Source organism: Convolutriloba macropyga, chromosome 8 (genome assembly GCF_964194025.1).
Source record: "Convolutriloba macropyga chromosome 8, txConMacr16.3, whole genome shotgun sequence".
NCBI classification, from domain to species: domain Eukaryota; kingdom Metazoa; phylum Xenacoelomorpha; order Acoela; family Convolutidae; genus Convolutriloba; species Convolutriloba macropyga.
In genome coordinates this window covers 7,966,050-7,987,159 of record NC_134475.1, presented here as the reverse complement: position 1 = coordinate 7,987,159, position 21,110 = coordinate 7,966,050, and the positions used below count along the sequence as shown (strand labels likewise).

Genomic DNA, 21,110 nt, shown 5'->3' with positions numbered 1-21,110 from the left:
AACCAAAATTAGCAAAAACAATGAAATTTAAATCAACAACTGCGCATAAATATAATATAACGTTTTTTGTAAATACTTCTGAGTGACGAAACAGGTGTAAGGCAAATGGCAGCATTCAATTGTTTCGATAATAATTTGTTGAGGGGCCTAATATTAGACAGAGACCAGGTAGTTAACAAAGATCTGAAAAAACGCAGATGATAATCACCCCCGAACAGACAATCCAATCAATAATTAGCCATAAAAAAGGATACCTCATACTTTCCTCCTTCTCGTTCATAACGTCCTCAAAGATAACCATCGGAAAGCAGTAGTATTAAACACTAATAATAATATTGATATAATTTACTGTTTTGAATTTAAAATAGCTAAAATTGAAATGTTTTTTTTTAATTTTCAGAAGATACCTGATGATACCTCAGAGGATAATAAGATTCCACCCGGACCCGAGTGTCATAGACTTTCATTACTGAATCAGTACATCCCAATAGTATATCGACGATTCATTACTGAATCAGAGCAACCTAAGGGTACTTTGTTAGCCAAGTATGTTCAGTATAAATCCAGAAAGCTTTTTTTCTGAAAGTAGGATGAACATGATGTTTTGAGTCTTTCATAATGTTCATAGACTGAACATAGCAAATTTTGAAAATTTCGAATAACTGATCTCATGCTTTAAATTTACCTCGATCATACTTTTTTCAAACATAACCATTTAAAAGCAGTGTAAATAAACACTATAATAATATTAATAATAAATTATTAGTATGATTTTAAAATAGCTATAATTAAAATCTAATTTTTAAATTTTTTCAGAGGATATCGACTCAAGAGCATCTCTATTTCTTCTGGTACCACTCCGGAGGGTTGGAACACTTCTCAATCCAGGTGGAACCGCTGGGTTTATCATACGACATAGATCCATCATCTGGTCCTGATGGGTGGGAGAAACATGTGACACAGGAATGACAGATTTCCCATTGCTACATGCTCAGGAAAATAACATTGATTCAGAAACGGGGTCATTCGACTTTTCTCGAAGAAAAATGTGTAAATAATTTGAGCAATTTGCAAAAGACTAAAGACAATAACAAGGAATAAACAGGATAAGGAAAAGAGAGTTTTAATAATAATAATATTAATTTAATTTCCTCAATGCTAAATAAATAACATTTTTTTTCGGCAAAGTGCTGCAGAAAAGATTGATGAACTATAAAAATTTTAATCTCTGATTAGCAACCAAAAAATAAAATCTCAACCTTTCATCAAAGCAATCATTTTTCCAGGAGAATAATCTTTCTTGATATTAATTGGATGTGGAAGCAGTTAAGATGTTTTCTCTAATGCTTCAGCGAACCATAAAAACCGAATAATTTCAAAAATTGACAGAAATAATTTTTTTTTGCAAAAATCAAAGAGGAAATTGAGCTTCATAAGTGAGAAATCTGTCATAACTTAACAGACCATTTCTCCCGGGGAACAATACACTGTAACCGTGAGAGCATACAGTTGTGGAGCCTTCAGCGACACCCTAGTTTTAACCCAAACAGCCAAACCCTACCCGCCCGCAAACTTCCAGCTAAACTCAATCGAACCCGGCGAGGACTTCATCGAAGTTACCTGGAGTTTGAGTGGTTTTGGAGTTGACAGAATTGAGATCCGGTTCCAGCCGACCCACTTGTCAAGTTCTGGGTTGCAAACTTTCAATATATATGACACTTTGAATGTGTTTTACAAGAAGATCGACTACACGTTTGGGCGCGCCTTCAGGGTGAAAGCTGTAGCTCATAGCAATGGGAATTCTGCTGAGAGTAATGAGCTGTCAGGGTCATTGTATGTCCAGACACCAACCATCCTTTCTTCAGGTCTGCAATTTTAAAACACGTAGAAAAAATCAATGAATGAAAGCTTCATAGAAAAAACGTTGACATTCAAATGACCACATTGATGCTCAATTGCACGTTTTTTGGCGTTTTTCGAACGTTAGCTTATTTCAACTCTTTAAGACAGAATATAGTAAGTCCCATAAAGTTGCAACGCAAGCGAACGTTCGAAAAACTCCCGACATGCAAATAAACAACAAAGTTTTAAATTTGAGACCTTTGAGGCGTTCGATAGCGTTCCAATGTTGTGGGACTGACTACAATAGGTTCATATGCAGTAACTGCATTTCACAGGAAGAATAACTTGATGTTAGGTTTCCGTGTGATTTTTTTGTTAAGCTTGAAAAAATCTAGAGGAATTTATTTTAGCCGTTTTCTTTTTGTTTTTTTAACTATGCCGTCATTTATCTACATTTCACAATTGACGACGTATACAATTTGCTAAGCAGAAATTCAAAAGATTCATCAATTGGCATGGACTCTATTCCGTCTTTTGTACTAAAAGAAAGTGCCCAACAATTGTCACCATTGGTCTTCGAATTTTTCTTGCGGATTACTAAAACTCAGCAGTGGCCTTCTCAGTGGAAAACATCAACCGTTACTCCGCTTCACAATTCTGGGTCCATATCTGATGTAACAAACTACAGACCTATACGCATCATACCTAAATTGTCAATTGTTTTTGAGCGTTTCATATTCAACTTCATTTACTCACGAGTCTGTTCCAAATAAAACGTGAACAGCACGGGTTCATGAAACATCGTGGCACGTTCACTCAATTTTTTTCATACTTGGGCAAAGTTTATGCTGCTAAAGATACAACTCACGATTGCTTGACTGTATATTTTGATGTGAAAAAAGCTTTTGATTCAGTTTCGCACGGGTTACTGTTACATAAATTATCTTCATTTGGTTTTGATCACAATCTCATAAAGCTCTTTCAATTATATCTCACCTGTCAAAAGCAAGTTGGTAAAGTTGACGGATGTTTTTCAAGTGAAGCAGTGGTGACGTCAGGCGTTCCGCAAGGTAGCGTGCTGGGTCCACTTCTCTTTATCATTTTTATTAACGATGTAACAGACTCAATACAGCATTGTGAATATTTTCTTTATTGCGATGACCTTAAATTGTTTTCTGTTTCTTCAATCGACAAAATTCAGAATGATATAGACAGCTTATCCTCCTGGTCATTTTTAAACGAGTTGGACTTTCATCCGGACAAGTGTAAAATTTTATCTTTAAGTCAACGCTACAACAATGCTGAGCTCTCTTTGAGTGGGTCGCACTTGAAACACGTGGATTCAATTGTAGATTTGGGCATCACTGTGAGCAGTTCATTGTGTTTGGATAATCATGTTAACCTCAGCATAGCAAAAACTACAAAAGTTTTAAATTTTTTGAAGCGTAGTGTTCCAATCGGAGTTTATGTTTCTAGAAGAAAATTTTTATATAAATCGATGGCGTCGTCTATTTTAGAGTACGGTTCGGCTGCGTGGTATCCTTCAATTTCGGCATTGCAAAAGTTGGAAAAACTTTGTCTCAAATGGGTTCTGAATTGTAAAAAGTCTTACCTTGAAAGTTTGATAGTCCTCAACATCTTGCCCGTTTCTTTGCAGTTAATAAGAACAGACCTACTTCTTCTATGGAAATTGCTAAATGGTTTTATTGATTCGCATCTTAATGCAATTTTATGTCACCTCGACGTCAAATTTTCATCACATTGGACATTTTGAATTCTCAAAAAACAGGAAAATTAAGATAGATGAAAACTTTTTGAATCGATCTTAATCTGCTGCAAATCATCTGATGCGAATGAAGATTATCAAATTCGACATGTCTAAACGTCAGTCTACGTATGCAATTGACCAGTTTTTACGCACTCTAATTGAATACTTTGACCTGGAAAACTCATGTTCTTTTTATGTGAAATGCTGTTGCACTTTTTTGCAGGAATTATTCTTAATTTAATCACCTTTTGATCTGTAAAAGTTGTTTCAGCATTCTTTTTACGCTTTACAATGAAGTGCAACAGCAAGGAATTGAGTCTTTTACTACTACTACTACTACTACTACTACTACTACTACTACTACTACTACTACTACTACTACTACTACTACTACTACTACTACTACTACTACTACTACTACTACTACTACTACTACTACTACTACTACTACTGTTTCAACACTTTAATTCCAAATATGAAATAAAGGCACGGTTGGCAACAAGTACAAACAAAACAAGAAGAGTTATTTGTTTGGTTATTCTGTGAAGTGCTGTACGACGAAATTGTTGAAGGCATTCTTTGACCCGGTTGCTGCTTTCTCCTGCAATCTGGTGAACGATACTTTGTTTCGTACACAGTCTCCTTCGATTTGACTCATCCACGTTTTCCGTTGCCCCCCAGGAGCGCGTCTAGCATGGACGTATTGATCGGGCGGGTCTCAATCGAAGGCACTGCGGGCTAATCTTCCTGGTTCCATTCTCTGGATATGTCCGTACCATTTTATCCGTTTGAGCATGATAATCGTGGATAGTTGGGGCATTCGTGATCTTGACATAATTTCTTCGTTCGTTGCTTTCTCCAGATATGACACACGTAGAATTCTCCGAAGACAACCACAGTGGAAACTCTCAAGTTTTCTCTCCATTAATTTCGAAAGAGTCCAAATCTCTGAGCTGTACAGCACGGCTGATAAAACGAGTGCTTTGTACAAATTGCACTTGAGGTGCACGCTGAGCTGCTTGCTCTTCCAGAGATTTTGGAAGTTAGCAAACCGTTGTCTACCTTCTGCAAGTTTGCAATTGACTTCCTGCAGGTCTCCATGCTTGAGGCTGACATATGATCCGAGATACTTGAACGCTTCTATGTTTTCAAACTCGTTTCCGAGAACATCTTGTACTTTGCAGGAAAACACGCGTGTGGCAACTGCTTTAGGTTTGCCACAGTATCTCGATTGGTGAACTTTTCGGCCATTGACTGTTTTGAACTTTCTTTCACACTTGTCACAGGTAAGGCTCGCCTCTAGTTGCTCGAACTTTGACTTGTCGACTACATTCTTTGACAAACCGGCTTTGCAGAATCTTGTTTGGTGCACTTTGCGTCCGGTAACTGTACTGAATTGCCGCTGACAATTCTGACATCTTAAAGACTCTTGGTCAGCCACCACTGACCGACTCTCATTTTCTAGCGACTCTGAATCTGCTACCGCAGATTGTTGTTGTGAAGCTACCAACGCTGGCTTAGCCACCGCTAAGCTTTTCAATCTTAGCTTCCGGCCATCTTGTGTTTCGAACCAGCCCGCTTTCTTTTTCGTTCCCAGCAGCACCTCCGTGCTGATGGTTAGTCGTGACTGGCTAGATGTCTCTGCCAGGACTCCTAGTTTGCCTTTATGTGTTCCAGTGAGTATCTCCACGTTCTGTTGGATACTAGGCACTGCAACAACATTTGGGCTGTCGCATTTTACGCCCATATTCTTTGTTTTGGCCACATTAATCTTCAGACCAGCGGCTTCCGCAAGGGCCTCGATTCGATGTAGGTTTTCTTGCACCTCACTGTCTGTGACCCCCACGAGAGCAACATCATCAGCAAAATCTAAGTCAGCCACCAATCTCCCAATGTCTAATCCTCCATGCACCGAGTTAGCCAAAATGTAGTTGATGACAAGGCCGAATAGGATTGGGGACCACACATCACCCTGCCTAACGCCCGTTCTGACATCAAATAAGCGTCCTTTCTCACCTTCGGCTTTGATTCGACATTTGAATCCATCATAGCTGTTTCTTATGATGTTTATCACTTTTTGCGGAAGACCATAGTGTTTCATTATCTGGTACATCTGCTCACGATCGACAGAATCGAATGCCGCTCGAAAGTCTATGAAACAAAAGCTAATATCCAATTGAAACGCCATTGATTTCTCTATTATTTGACGCAGGGCAAAGAGTTGATCGGCGCATCCTCTGCTTTTTCTGCACTGCTCTTCCCTTAAGACGCGATCCACTGAATCTTTGCATCGATTGAGAATAACGGAAGCGAACACTTTGCCTGGTACTGACAATAGAGAGATCCCTCGGTGGTTCGAACACTCTGACCTCTTTCCTTTACTCTTGTACAATGGGACAATTTCTGCTACCTTCCAGTCATCGGGCAGAACTTCCGTCGACCAACACTTATCTATGATGTCCCAGAGCCACTCGACAATACCCTTGTGTGCTTTCAACATCTCACAGGAAATGTTATCGGGTCCACTTGCCTTGCCATTCTTCAACCTGCGGACAGCTTCAAGCACTTCTTCAAATCGAATTGGGCTCAGGTCAATCGACAAGCTTTCAGCTGCTTCTTCGGGATCCAATCTCGTACTGCAACTGGATGTTGAGGGATTCAGGAGTTGACTAAAATGTTCCGTCAAGCGTTCAAGTCGTTCCTCTTTCTTCCGTAAGTTGACGCCAGTGCTTGAAACTAATTTGGTCAACTGGGGACTCCAGTTTCGGCAAATCTGCTGTGATGCCCCAAAAACCTCCTTCAAGTTGCCTTTGTCCGCAAAGCTCTGCACTTCCTGGCCTTTGCGTTCAAGCCATGCCCGTTTGTCTGCACGTAGAGCTTTTCTGACTTCCTTACAGCAGTTTGTGAACTCTAACAACGCCACCGCGCTGCTGTGTTTCTTCAACTGTAGATCAGCTTGTTTCCGGATAAGTTCCAGAGAATCTGGAGAAATCCAAGGTTTGTTCACTCGCTTGTCCGGAAGGAGGCATTTCACTGCTGCTTGGTTCAGGGTTTTTCGAAAATTGTCCCAAGACTGCTCTGTTTTCTCGAAATTGCCGCTCTTATCAAGATGTAACTTGACCTCCTGCGTGAAAAAGTCACGCGTTGTTTCATCTTGCAGCTTTGCAGAACTAATTCTGGGCGTGAAACATGGCTTTTTAGACAAAAGTTTCATAGATACTTCCGCAATGACCAGTTCATGATCGGTAATTGTGGTTTTCCTTCTTCTGCTCCTCACATTCGTCAGACATCCTCTGTATCTCTCTGCAAACAAAATGTGATCCAGCATCTTTTTTCGACACTCGGATCGGGAGGGTTGTAGGTGTACCGATGCACTTGACGATGCTGGAACCATGTACCACCTACGAGCAATTTGAGTGAAGTGCAAAATGATAACAACTTTTCCGAGTTTTCATTTTCTTCACCCATTCCAAACGGGCCTCTGCAGCTCATGATGTCATTCAACTGGTGTCCAGGCTCTGCATTGAGGTCACCGATGACACAAATACGCTCCCTATGTTTGAAGCTGGAAACTAGGTCTGAAAGTTGACTCCAAAACAGCTCCTTCTCTTGGAGACTAGCTTCATTCGTAGGTGCGTAGCAGACAACAACAGCTAGATTGGCTCTCCTCCGAGCCGCGAACTTGACGTAGCAAATACGTTCACTTAGAGCCACTTGTTCTACGATGCTGTTTATCAATGACTTCTTTACAGCAACGCCCACTCCTCCTTGTCTCGACTTTACACCAGACAACCACGAGTCAGACAGGTAGAGCTTGTGGTCTCCGAGATCAATTTCTTGCTCCTGCAATCTCGTCTCCTGCACTCCCAGAATATCCAACTTGTATTGCGCCAGATCCATTTTCAAAGCCTCTAAAGATACGGCTTGGGTCAGTGTTCTGACGTTTAAAGTTGCAATTCTGAATTGGTTCCTCGGGAGATTTTTAGCGCCCCTTACCCGGGACTCGGGGCCATGGTTACTACTACTAATACTACTACTACTACTACTACTACTACTACTACTACTACTACTACTACTACTACTACTACTACTACTACTACTACTACTACTACTACTACTACTACTACTACTACTACTACTACTACTACTACTACTACTACTACTACTACTACTACTACTACTACTACTACTACTACTACTACTACTACTACTACTACTACTACTACTACTACTACTACTACTACTACTACTACTACTACTACTACTACTACTACTACTACTACTACTACTACTACTACTACTACTACTACTACTACTACTACTACTACTACTACTACTACTACTACTACTACTACTACTACTACTACTACTACTACTACTACTACTACTACTACTACTACTACTACTACTACTACTACTACTACTACTACTACTACTACTACTACTACTACTACTACTACTACTACTACTACTACTACTACTACTACTACTACTACTACTACTACTACTACTACTACTACTACTACTACTACTACTACTACTACTACTACTACTACTACTACTACTACTACTACTACTACTACTACTACTACTACTACTACTACTACTACTACATGATCTGAAGGACAATTTGAAGCGAAAAGTGTAAAGCTCATACCAATTTGAAACAACATTTTTGTTGAAATGCCAATTTAAAAAAGTAGTAAGGGTGGTTGTAAGGGTTTCAAATTGGCATTTCAGATCAATTTTTTTAATATGATATTGAGATTAAGTTTTTTACTACTAAATTTTTACAATATTTTTCAAATTGGTATTGAGAATACGTTTTTTACTACCAAATTTTTTACAGTAGTTACAGACTATTTTTTAAAAAAATTAACTTTTTCTCAAATTTTACAGACTTTTTTCTCAAATTTTACAGACAAACAAACATTGCGTCGGACGTTTGGTCTATTTTTCACTACTAAAATCGTCGGACGACTGATTAAACATAGTACTCTTGGTAGAAAAGACAGGTACTTTAGGTAAGTTATGATTGAACAATTAAATAACGTTAAACAATTACAAGGTTAAACATTAAGTTATGATTACAAGGTTAAACATGTCAAGGTTAAACATGTTAAGTTACAAGGTTAAACAATTAAACTAGGTTAAACAAGGTTAAACAAATATAATGGCTAAAACAATAAAAAATTTATCTATGTTTGAATACTTGAACAGCAGACTTTAGTTTTGTGTATATCCGCAAATGCGCATCGTTCGATAATCTAATTCCAGCTTCCTCACATCGTGCCTTGATGTCGGGAACTGAAACTGTGGAACTGACTCCGGAAAACAGCAAGCATGCTTTCTTTTCGGGGTCAGTCCACGCGGGGGCTCCCGATTTGACGCGGAATGATTTCAAAGACTTTATAAACTTCTCTCGGAGAACGTCTTCACTACTCTGACCTATAGTTGACCTCCGTCGAGCGTCTGCAGTAACCGTTTGTTCCCGAGTCACGTTTGCAGCAGGTTGTTCTGTTGGAGTAACCGGGTTAATTGGAGTTAGGTTAACTGACGGCCTAATTGCATTGAATCGCCGTACGATTGGTTCCGAACATATAGGCGTCTCCATTGGCGTCTGTGGATCAATGGGATGTGGCTCTTCGGGCGCTTCAAAGTCAGACTCTACATCAGACTCTTTGTCGTCTACTTCTGCTTCTTCGGCTTCTTCCGGTGGGATATCTGACGACAAATCGTCACAATATATCGACAACAGCTGGTCGCGGTCCTCTGAGGTTCCCTCTCTACCAATGTAGATATCCTCAGCTGTTGTCTTGTTGTGAGCCGTTTGTGCCAAATGCGCTTTTGTCACCCCTTCTGGAACCTTGCCAATGAAACTTTTCCATCGGCGTTCCCAATACTTTCTGATGGAGTTGGCGTTAAATCGCACTTCGTTTGGGTCATCGCCGAATAGAGTAAAGAAAGTTTCCTGAATGTGTTTTGAAATGGACCGCTCAATTTTGTTCTGCTTCGAGCTGAAGACATACTTCGACTCCATTGAATCATTCTCGTCGGCAAATGTCTCCTTTAACTTGTAAAGCAGCGGTATTTGATCGGCCTTTATTTTCAAATACAGCGTATAAAACTTTCCCGTCTTGTGCCTATCAGTTTCCAGAACGCTGTTTTCTTCAATGTACTTGACGTCCTCCCAAGTGAGTGCCAGTAAGGGTCCAGACCGTACATTAAGTCTACCTTGTAGCACAAAGAAATTTAGGGCCTGTTGTTGCTTGTACGTTAAGGTAGATGTTGCTAAGTTGTCCTTTAGATGACTCAAGGCCAGCTTGTGACGATTTCGTACCAGAGCAATCGACGGGACCCGGGCTCGCAATTGTTTAGCTGTGGTACGATAGTTCTTAATAGCTGCAGTGGAGAACGCTTTCCTTACACTTTTAATTGCCGCCAACATCGTTGAGTGCTCTCGTTCCATCCTGTTGGAGACACCGTCTGAATACAAAAAACAGTAATCAACGAAGTTGCTGAAAGTTGCGAGACAGTTTAGCATCGTTTGAGGCTTCAATCCTCTTCGCTCTTGCAACTGGAGGCAAGCTTGTAATAGTTGCTGTGGTCGCCTCAGACCTTGTGTTTCCCCATACAATACAGCCATCAACTGAATTAAGCCTGATCTGTCCTCGTTGCAATATTCATTGCCCGCACATTTTGCCAACTGTTTTTGGTGCTCAGTGAACCTGCGGGCAATTTCTAAATCGCTGGTCCTCGCAATTACTGAGGACTTCAATTTGGCTCTTAGATTGTCTGGAAGTGAACTAAAACAAACAAAAATATAACTCAACCGAAATACATTGTAATTTATTGCCCAACATTGTTAAACGTTTGACTCAACATTATATTGTTTATGCAATTGTTAAACGTTTGACTCAACATTGGATTGTTTATTGTGCAATTGTCAGACGTTTTAGTAAACAATAAATTGGTTATGCATTGGAGTGTTTATTATGCAATTGTTAAACGTTTGACTCAACATTATATTGTTTATGCAATTGTTAAACCTTTGATTCAACATTTAATTGTTTTGCAATTGTCAGACGTTTGATTTAGCATTGGATTGTTTATGCAATTGTCTTACGTTTGACTCAACAAAAATGGTCTCCGAGTAAAATAACTTTATCACTTACGCCCTGCTTTCCGGATTCTCCACTCTCGTGACTGCAGAACAATCGCACTTGTTGGTGTACTTGTGCGTCACCAGAGAAGCAAATCGTCTGTAGCAAGCCATACAGTCGTAGATTTTGTGCTTCTTCTGTACATTTTTTGTCCTGTAGAAATCGATGATAAAGGTTATCTCTGCTTTTTCGAGAATGTCATTGTGTTGCTGCAAGTGCTTGTCCATTCTCTTGACAACGGCATGACAAATTAGGCACTCCAGTACGGGATCAGTTTTAACTTTCTTTGGTCGTTGGAGTCGAGCCTTCTCCTCGAAGTTTGGTAACATTTCAACGATTGCTTCATCATTCGGTGCTTCCTCGACGTCTGCTTGTTCAACATTTGGTAACATTTCAACGATTGCTTCACGGATGGGTACGATTTCAACGATTGCTTCACTGGGTAACACTTGAACGATTGCTTCATCAGGCGGTGCTTCCTCGACGATTGCTTCACTGGGTGACACTTGAACGATTGCTTCATCACTTGGTGCTTCCTCGACGATTGCTTCACTGGGTGACACTTGAACGATTGCTTCATCACTCGGTGCTTCCTCGACGATTGCTTCACTGGGTGACACTTGAACGATTGCTTCATCACTCGGTGCTTCTTTCATGCATGTGGTGCACTGGCAATTCCTATTATTATCTCCAAAATAATCAGGGCTATAAAAAACTGAAATTTCTTCGTCAATTTCGACTGTTCTAATTGCCTGAATTGATATGATCGTTTTGTTCTTTTCACCGGACACAACATATCGGGCGTTTGGGTTGCATTCGTGATTGACGAATGAAGCAGGTCCGAGCATAATCCGTGTGCTCTTAAAATTGTTTGTGGGGGCAAAAACCGAAAAAGACATGTCCTCCGTGAGCTCGTCATCAGAGACAGTTTCTGTAAAACCCTCCAGACCTGAGATGACTGTTTTCGGCCTGAATTTCTTCTTGGCGACAACGCGCATCTGTGTAAAGCCATCTTGTGGTTCATATTTTGAAGTAGTGAGGAAACTAACATTTTCAAGGGAGTCGAGATATGATTTGAACATCTGCGTGTACAGAGCTTTTGCTTTCGGATCTCTCAATAAAAGAGATTGAAAGTCTGAATGAAAACAGAGCTTGTGTGTTTCCAACGTTTGGCAGTCAATTAACTTTTCAGTGAGCTCAGCATCTATAAAACCAAGAATTTGCCAGTTTGCGTTTACGATATCTGTGCCAACATCTTCGGGTTCCTCGTGTACATCTTGTACGGGTTGTCTATCGTCTATCGTCGGGCTGTCGGGCTGAAATCGTTTTCCAGCACTTGTTTCGTCGGACTGCTGCTCGCGACTTCGTTTCTTGCTCAACTTACCCTTCCTATTATTATTGTTGTTGTTATTGTGATTGTCATCAGCAATAACTCTGTTTCTGAGGGTTCGCGTACGTGCTGTCTGACTTCGCAATTTAACCATTTTTGGATTTAAATCTGACAAAGATTTGAATCTTATTGTTGTAAGAGTTTACTTTAAAATGGCATAATTTTGAAATAGTTTTAGTGGCCTGAAATTTGAGTCCAAAAAGAAAAAGAGTCTGCGATAATTTGTTTATCTAATTGTTTATGAGGCAAGTACTAGTTATTAACTTTGTTCATCTATTTGTTTATTGTGCAAGTACTAGTTATTAACTTTTAATCGATTAGCGTCAATAAAAATATGACTAATTATCGGTTATAATTACCATTATCTTTTACCATTAGAAATGATCATTAGAAATGTCTCTTTTGAAGTTGTTCATCAATCGTTACACGATTGCATGTATCAATCGTTACACGATTGTTCATCAATCGTTACACGATTGTAAATGATATATAATATGCAATTGTTCTTGGGTGGGGGATTGTAAAAATCCCCCTTTCAAAAATTGCCCAGTTCAAGGTGACGGTCCCCTCAAACCGAACTTTAGATGATGATTCAGAGCATTGTAGATTTGGAGTCATAATACTAAATATTAAATATTAAACTAATCTACTTAGATGAGTAGAAACCCAAATGAAAATATATTCATTTTGACGTGATAGGGGCCAAACGGGGGTCAATCAATTTTCTTTTATCGATCAAGTTTTTGGGCATCACCTACTGGCTATTATTACATAAATGATAAGTTTCATTGATGATTGACCATTTCTTTGGTGATGATTGAATGTCACAATCGACCTTTGAATTGATTTAATTATGTATCAATAACAATCGTTTGACGATTGTAAAACAAATGAAAACATTTTCCAATAGAGGTCGCACGATTGCATTTACAATACAGCGAAGTTTTGAAATTAAAACACAGACGGCAATTAAAACTTGCTTATAATGTAAGTCAAATGTAACTGAGCCCTTTGTTCAACAACTGCAAAGTAATACATTGTAATTTGATTTTAAACCGTTTAAAGCTAGGAATTGATATAATTATTTTTATTAGCTGAGCTTTTCAGGACTGAAGAATGATGATTGGTATCCGACATTTTAGCGTGAAAACAATGAGCAAGAATACTTAATTTTTGTACCATGGAAACTAGGTGTTTGATATATACTAACAACTAAGGTCACTCGTTCACTGCTGGAAAACTAACTACGCTGTCTCAAGTTGTTGACCGTTAACAATCCGTATGTGTACCTATACCCACCACCATGACAGCCCGTCTCCATAACGAATACAGCACTTTCCGTGCTGGGGTTTCCTCGCTGCAGACGAGCGGGTGATCTTATTGAATTTCTAAATCTGTTTTGCATTTGTGAAACACAAAGTATGCAACCATGAAACGCGATGAAGTTCAATTGTTCACCTTTAGTATTTTTTGGTATAGATAATTTTTATAGCTAATACACTTCCCAGTCAAGGGTAGCTTGTTGTTGGGTGATATTGAATTTCTAAATTTGTTTTGCATTTGTTCAATTGTTCACCTTTAGTATATTTTGGTATAGCTAATTTTTATAGCTAATGCACTTCCCAGTCAAGGGTAGCTTGTTGTTGGGTGATATTGAATTTCTAAATTTGTTTTGCATTTGTTCAATCGTTCAAATTAATTATAATTTGGTATAGCTAATTTTCATAGGTTATACACTTCCCAGTCAGAGGTAGCTTCAATCAAAGCACGTTTGCAACAACGCGGAACATTTAGTATAATTTGGTATAGCTAATTTTCATAGCTAATACACTTCCCAGTCAGGGGTAGCTTCAATCAAAGCACGTGTGCAACAACGCGGAACAATTTGAAGCAAACGCAGAACATTTACAATACAAGTAAACAAACGCCGCACGTTCAGATCGTTCAGAAACCACATGACTCAAACAACTCTATTACTTACGCAAGCGTAGGACGATAGAATGCAAAGAATGCAAAGAATGTAATTACCAAAGCGTAGAAAGTGAATCACGCGCTAATAACTCGCTTTTGCCAAATTCTCCAAGTACAGATCAGTCGCTCAATTTATTCAAGTCAAATTAGTTCTAATTCTAATTCAAACTCGCCAAGTAAAGATCACTCGCTCAGAAATTTTCTCTATTCATTCTATTGAAGTCAAATTAATTCTAATTCATCAAATTCTTCTATTCATCTTCATCAAATTATTTCGTATGCAACCCCCCTTCTGTTTATACTAATATGTCTGATAATTCGTCCGAACCAAGTTACACGAATGAAATCCCTATTGTAAATAATTTCAATCTTAGAAATTACTTGTCTCCTTTAAAGCCTCCTAATTGTCACCAAACGCAAGCCAGTACTCCTATCATGATGCCCACATTTTCCGACCTAGACTCAAATGTACGACAATTGTTTAACTCAAAATTCTTAGCTGCCCTTACCAACAGAGATTCTATACTAAGAGAAATCAGAGATTGCATTATTTCAAACGACGAAGAAAGATGTCGCAAACTTAGTAAACAAGTGCATGCTCATTGGAGATCATTGAGCACAAGGAACGGTTGCATATTTGTCGAAAATAGAGTCGCAATTCCTAACAGCATTAAAGAGGCAGTTTCAGATGTATTCCATGCTACACACCCTGGAAGTTGGGGCATGACGGAACTGGCAACGCGAGTGTGGTGGCCATTTTGCAACAGAGATTTACTCAATAGGGTTCGACTGTGTAAAGCGTGCACAGAGTTTGGTAAGAACTTAAAGCCAATTGTACTAAGCTAATAGTACCAATTCTACCAGACCTATTTACGATGGTCAAAAGAAATATACATATTATAATTTTAAAACAGGGATAAAGTTAAGACACAAACATGTCATGGGATAATGTTGCGAAATACTGTTTAGATTATGACACATTCGGCTCAGAGGAACTAATAGATGATTCAAATTGGAGGGACGAAGACTTACTAAGTGAAGAAGAAATTAAACGAAATAAAGACCGAATCAGAGAGGCAACTAGTGCTCAGAACTTGTTCAAATTTCTTCCGTCATCGAGTTCACAGCCAGTCAATCCTTCGAGTACCCGAATCAAATTCGCACGGAAAAACTCAAATGTTAAGAGCAGGAGAAAAAGTCTTGAAGGACTTTATGAGACAATACCAGCGGGAGCATCAATTATAAAGACTTCAGACTCAACCGTTACGATACGCGTACCGGGTAGACCCGACACTGATATACATAAAGCAGACTTAGCAAAATTCGGAACACCAGAACAGAGGAATACTCCACTTGAGCAGTTCATCCAACCAGTGGACAAGAGTGGCAACGCAATAGACGCTATGGTCGAACGAATGCAGAAACACGTCTCAACTTCATTAAAGAAAATGTCGGGGGAAATTTCAATTAGAAAACAGTCAGAGACTGATCCCAGCCGAGACCCATCGAAATCTAACACCAAAAAGGCGATCAGAATTAAAATTCCAGAACGGAAAGTATCAAGGACAAGTAAGAGACGAAGTTCCAAAAGAAAATCTTCGAAAGAATTTCCGACCAATAAACAAGTAAGAATTGCTAGCCCAGATAATTCAGTTAGTTCTTATCACTCAGCACCCCCAGTAAGGATCATTCGACAAGAAACTGGATTTCGTAGAAGCAAACGTCTCCGCAAAACAACAAGCCGTTTTGGGGAACTAGCATCCGATACAGAGATAGATGATGAAATCGTGGTACAAGGGCCATCTTGCAGCGCATCATCATTCCAACCCGCGCAATTACCCGACAATCGTCAAATGATTAAAAGTTCAATTCAACAATGCCCTCAGGAGGATAGTGACTCGGACTCAAATTTTGATGAATACGAGGAATATGAGGTTGACATTTCGGATCATGAATTGGGTCACAAGGATCTGTAATCCTGTTTGCCAGCAAATGTAAGAACATTGTCAAAACTATAAAACACTCATTAGTGCAATTAGTAAGTGCTCTGAAGATTTAATTGACAGCACTGTGCCAAGGCCTCACTTACTTACTGTGCCTCACTTTCTTACATATTTCAGTTGATAAATCCATAATTTTCATAATCATTTGTGATCCATGTTGATAACTTTGTGAGTAATTCAGTAGCCAAATGCAGTATGCATTTTTTGTTCAATTTTCTTTTCTCGTTGTTCAATTTTCTTTTCTGCCAAATGCAGTACGTTTACATATTTATGTTTCAATTGTCCCTCATTTGGGGAACTATGTTACAATCGTCCCTCATTTGTGATGAAATTGCACCGATAATTCATACAGTATTTGATTTCATAATGTTGCTACATTCCATTCAGTATTTGATTTCATAATTTCATTCCTTTCATAATATCGTAATGATATATAATACCATTGTAACCTCTAAGTGTGACTGGCATCATGACAATGAAGCAGACAAAGAGAGCGCAAAAAGAGCGAACAATACAGTCTTATCTGTAATCGAGTTTTATCTGAAGCTTATGAGTAACCATATCGCTTACAGTTTATAATTAACTGCTACGTTAGTTAAATTGTTACACGATTGAAAAAAATTAATAATCAAGAATTTATTAAGTCATGTATGCACAATTATTGTCAACATTCCTATATGTAAAAGTTCAATGTTAACACGATGGGTGACAGTTACAGAGAGACTAATGAATCAAGGGTGATACGTCCAGTGAGACTTCCTTCTGTCCACCTCATCATCCATCATCCTAAAGCATTTATTTATATTTACACAATTTGACATCCATCATGATTTTTCAGTGGTAGACTGCATATGGTTTATATGCAAACGCTTGGCTTTTGCACTGATAGTTTAGATTGTATCAACTAATTCTTGGCTTTTGCACTAATTTTGTTTCAAGTCCCAGCAAACAAGTGCACATGCAAATTTAGTTTGAACAAATTGGACATGTTTAAAATGCACGAATATTTTAATCCGATTAGAGTCCATTTTAATCCGACTCATTTTGGCCAACACTCGTGTACATACATTGTATGCAGCACTTTGGTTTTGAAATAAAAATTAGTTTTTTTAAATTTTGAGCTATTGGTTGGCACAAATTTGACTTTTGTATTAGATTTTAAGACGAAAAAAATTTGTTTCGGTTCTTCTTACTACCAAGATTTAGTGATGCCAAAATGAAATTTTGATGTTTCATATTGGCAGTACGACAAAATTTTTGCTTCAAAATGGTATATAACTCAACTCTTACAACTTCGAGGAAAAATTTTTGAAAGTGAAAATTAAAAATTTTTTTTGGGTCCAATGACCTTGCTTTCTGCTTTTCTGGAAAAAAAAAGTTGATAGTGGTCACCGAAAAAAAAATATAGGTGATGCCAATTTAAGTGCCAAAATGAATAATAGTAAATTTCATATTGTCCCAAGATCAACTTTTTCTACTACTTCAAATTGGCAGTCAGATCAATACTACTACTACTACTACTACTACTACTACTACTACTACTACTACTATTACTACTACTACTACTACTACTACTACTACTACTACTACTACTACTACTACTACTACTACTACTACTACTACTACTACTACTACTACTACTACTACTACTACTACTACTACTACTACTACTACTACTACTACTACTACTACTACTACTACTACTACTACTACTACTACTACTACTACTACTACTACTACTACTACTACTACTACTACTACTACTACTACTACTACTACTACTACTACTACTACTACTACTACTACTACTACTACTACTACTACTACTACTACTACTACTACTACTACTACTACTACTACTACTACTACTACTACTACTACTACTACTACTACTACTACTACTACTACTACTACTACTACTACTACTACTACTACTACTACTACTACTACTACTACTACTACTACTACTACTACTACTACTACTACTACTACTACTACTACTACTACTACTACTACTACTACTACTACTACTACTACTACTACTACTACTACTACTACTACTACTACTGTTTCAACACTTTAATTCCAAATATGAAATAAAGGCACGGTTGGCAACAAATACAAACAAAACAAGAAGAGTTATTTGTTTGGTTATTCTGTGAAGTGCTGTACGACGAAATTGTTGAAGGCATTCTTTGACCCGGTTGCTGCTTTCTCCTGCAATCTGGTGAACGATACTTTGTTTCGTAAACAGTCTCCTTCGATTTGACTCATCCACGTTTTCCGTTGCCCCCCAGGAGTGCGTCTAGCATGGACGTATTGATCGGGCGGGTCCCAATCGAAAGCACTGCGGGCTAATCTTCCTGGTTCCATTCTCTGGATGTGTCCGTACCATTTTATCCGTTTGAGCATGATCATCGTGGATAGTTGGGGCATTCGTGATCTTGACATAATTTCTTCGTTCGTTGCTTTCTCCAGATATGACACACGTAGAATTCTCCGAAGACAACCACAGTGGAAACTCTCAAGTTTTCTCTCCATTAATTTCGAAAGAGTCCAAGACTCTGAGCTGTACAGCACGGCTGATAAAACGAGTGCTTTGTACAAATTGCACTTGAGGTGCACGCTGAGCTGCTTGCTCTTCCAGAGATTTTGGAAGTTAGCAAACCGTTGTCTACCTTCTGCAAGTTTGCAATTGACTTCCTGCAGGTCTCCATGCTTGAGGCTGACATATGATCCGAGATACTTGAACGCTTCTATGTTTTCAAACTCGTTTCCGAGAACATCTTGTACTTTGCAGGAAAACACGCGTGTGGCAACTGCTTTAGGTTTGCCACAGTATCTCGATTGGTGAACTTTTCGGCCATTGACTGTTTTGAACTTTCTTTCACACTTGTCACAGGTAAGGCTCGCCTCTAGTTGCTCGAACTTTGACTTGTCGACGACATTCTTTGACAAACCGGCTTTGCAGAATCTTGTTTGGTGCACTTTGCGTCCGGTAACTGTACTGAATTGCCGCTGACAATTCTGACATCTTAAAGACTCTTGGTCAGCCACCACTGACCGACTCTCATTTTCTAGCGACTCTGAATCTGCTACCGCAGATTGTTGTTGTGAAGCTACCAACGCTGGCTTAGCCACCGCTAAGCTTTTCAATCTTAGCTTCCGGCCGTCTTGTAATTCGAACCAGCCCGCTTTCTTTTTCGTTCCCAGCAGCACCTACTACTACTACTACTACTACTACTACTACTACTACTACTACTACTACTACTACTACTACTACTACTACTACTACTACTACTACTACTACTACTACTACTACTACTACTACTACTACTACTACTACTACTACTACTACTACTACTACTACTACTACTACTACTACTACTACTACTACTACTACTACTACTACTACTACTACTACTACTACTACTACTACTACTACTACTACTACTACTACTACTACTACTACTACTACTACTACTACTACTACTACTACTACTACTACTACTACTACTACTACTACTACTACTACTACTACTACTACTACTACTACTACTACTACTACTACTACTACTACTACTACTACTACTACTACTACTACTACTACTACTACTACTACTACTACTACTACTACTACTACTACTACTACTACTACTACTACTACTACTACTACTACTACTACTACTACTACTACTACTACTACTACTACTACTACTACTACTACTACTACTACTACTACTACTACTACTACTACTACTACTACTACTACTACTACTACTACTACTACTACTACTACTACTACTACTACTACTACTACTACTACTACTACTACTACTACTACTACTACTACTACTACTACTACTACTACTACTACTACTACTACTACTACTACTACTACTACTACTACTACTACTGTTTCAACACTTTAATTCCAAATATGAAATAAAGGCACGGTTGGCAACAAATACAAATACAAATACAAATACAAACAAAACAAGAAGAGTTATTTGTTTGGTTATTCTGTGAAGTGCTGTACGACGAAATTGTTGAAGGCATTCTTTGACCCGGTTGCTGCTTTCTCCTGCAATCTGGTGAACGATACTTTGTTTCGTACACAGTCTCCTTCGATTTGACTCATCCACGTTTTCCGTTGCCCCCCAGGAGCGCGTCTGGCATGGGCGTATTGATCGGGCGGGTCCCAATCGAACGCACTGCGGGCTAATCTTCCTGGTTCCATTCTCTGGATGTGACCGTACCATTTTATCCGTTTGAGCATGATCATCGTGGATAGTTGGGGCATTCGCGATCTTGACATAATTTCATCGTTCGTTGCTTTCTCCAGATATGACACACGTAGAATTCTCCGAAGACAACCACAGTGGAAACTCTCAAGTTTTCTCTCCATTAATTTCGAAAGAGTCCAAGTCTCTGAGCTGTACAGCACGGCTGATAAAACGAGTGCTTTGTACAAATTGCACTTGAGGTGCACGCTGAGCTGCTTGCTCTTCCAGAGATTTTGGAAGTTAGCAAACCGTTGTCTACCTTCTGCAAGTTTGCAATTGACTTCCTGGAGGTCTCCATGCTTGAGGCTGACATATGATCCGAGATACTTGAACGCTTCTATGTTTTCAAACTCGTTTCCGATAACATCTTGTACTTTGCAGGAAAACACGCGTGTGGCAGCTGCTTTAGGTTTGCCACAGTATCTCGATTGGTGAACTTTTCGGCCATTGACTGTTTTGAACTTCCTTTCACACTTGTCACAGGTGAGGCTCGCCTCTAGTAGCTCGAACTTTGACTTGTCGACGTGCACTTTGCGTCCGGTAACTGTACTGAATTGCCGCTGACAGTTCTGACATCTTAAAGACTCTTGATCAGCCACCGCTGACCCACTCTCATTTTCGAACACTCTGACCTCTACTACTACTACTACTACTACTACTACTACTACTACTACTACTACTACTACT

The 21,110-nt window shown here is 39.0% G+C and overlaps 1 protein-coding gene across 1 annotated transcript in view; it reads left to right on the top strand.

Annotated features, from left to right (window-relative positions):
• Positions 1 to 21,110, top strand: part of LOC142344345 (uncharacterized) — a 106,886-nt gene that overhangs the window by 6,262 nt on the left and 79,514 nt on the right. The window contains exons 3-4 of the mRNA XM_075395933.1: positions 817 to 954; positions 1,463 to 1,865. Coding sequence (XP_075252048.1) covers positions 817 to 954; positions 1,463 to 1,865 — 541 coding nt within the window. The remainder of the gene's footprint in view (positions 1 to 816; positions 955 to 1,462; positions 1,866 to 21,110) is intronic.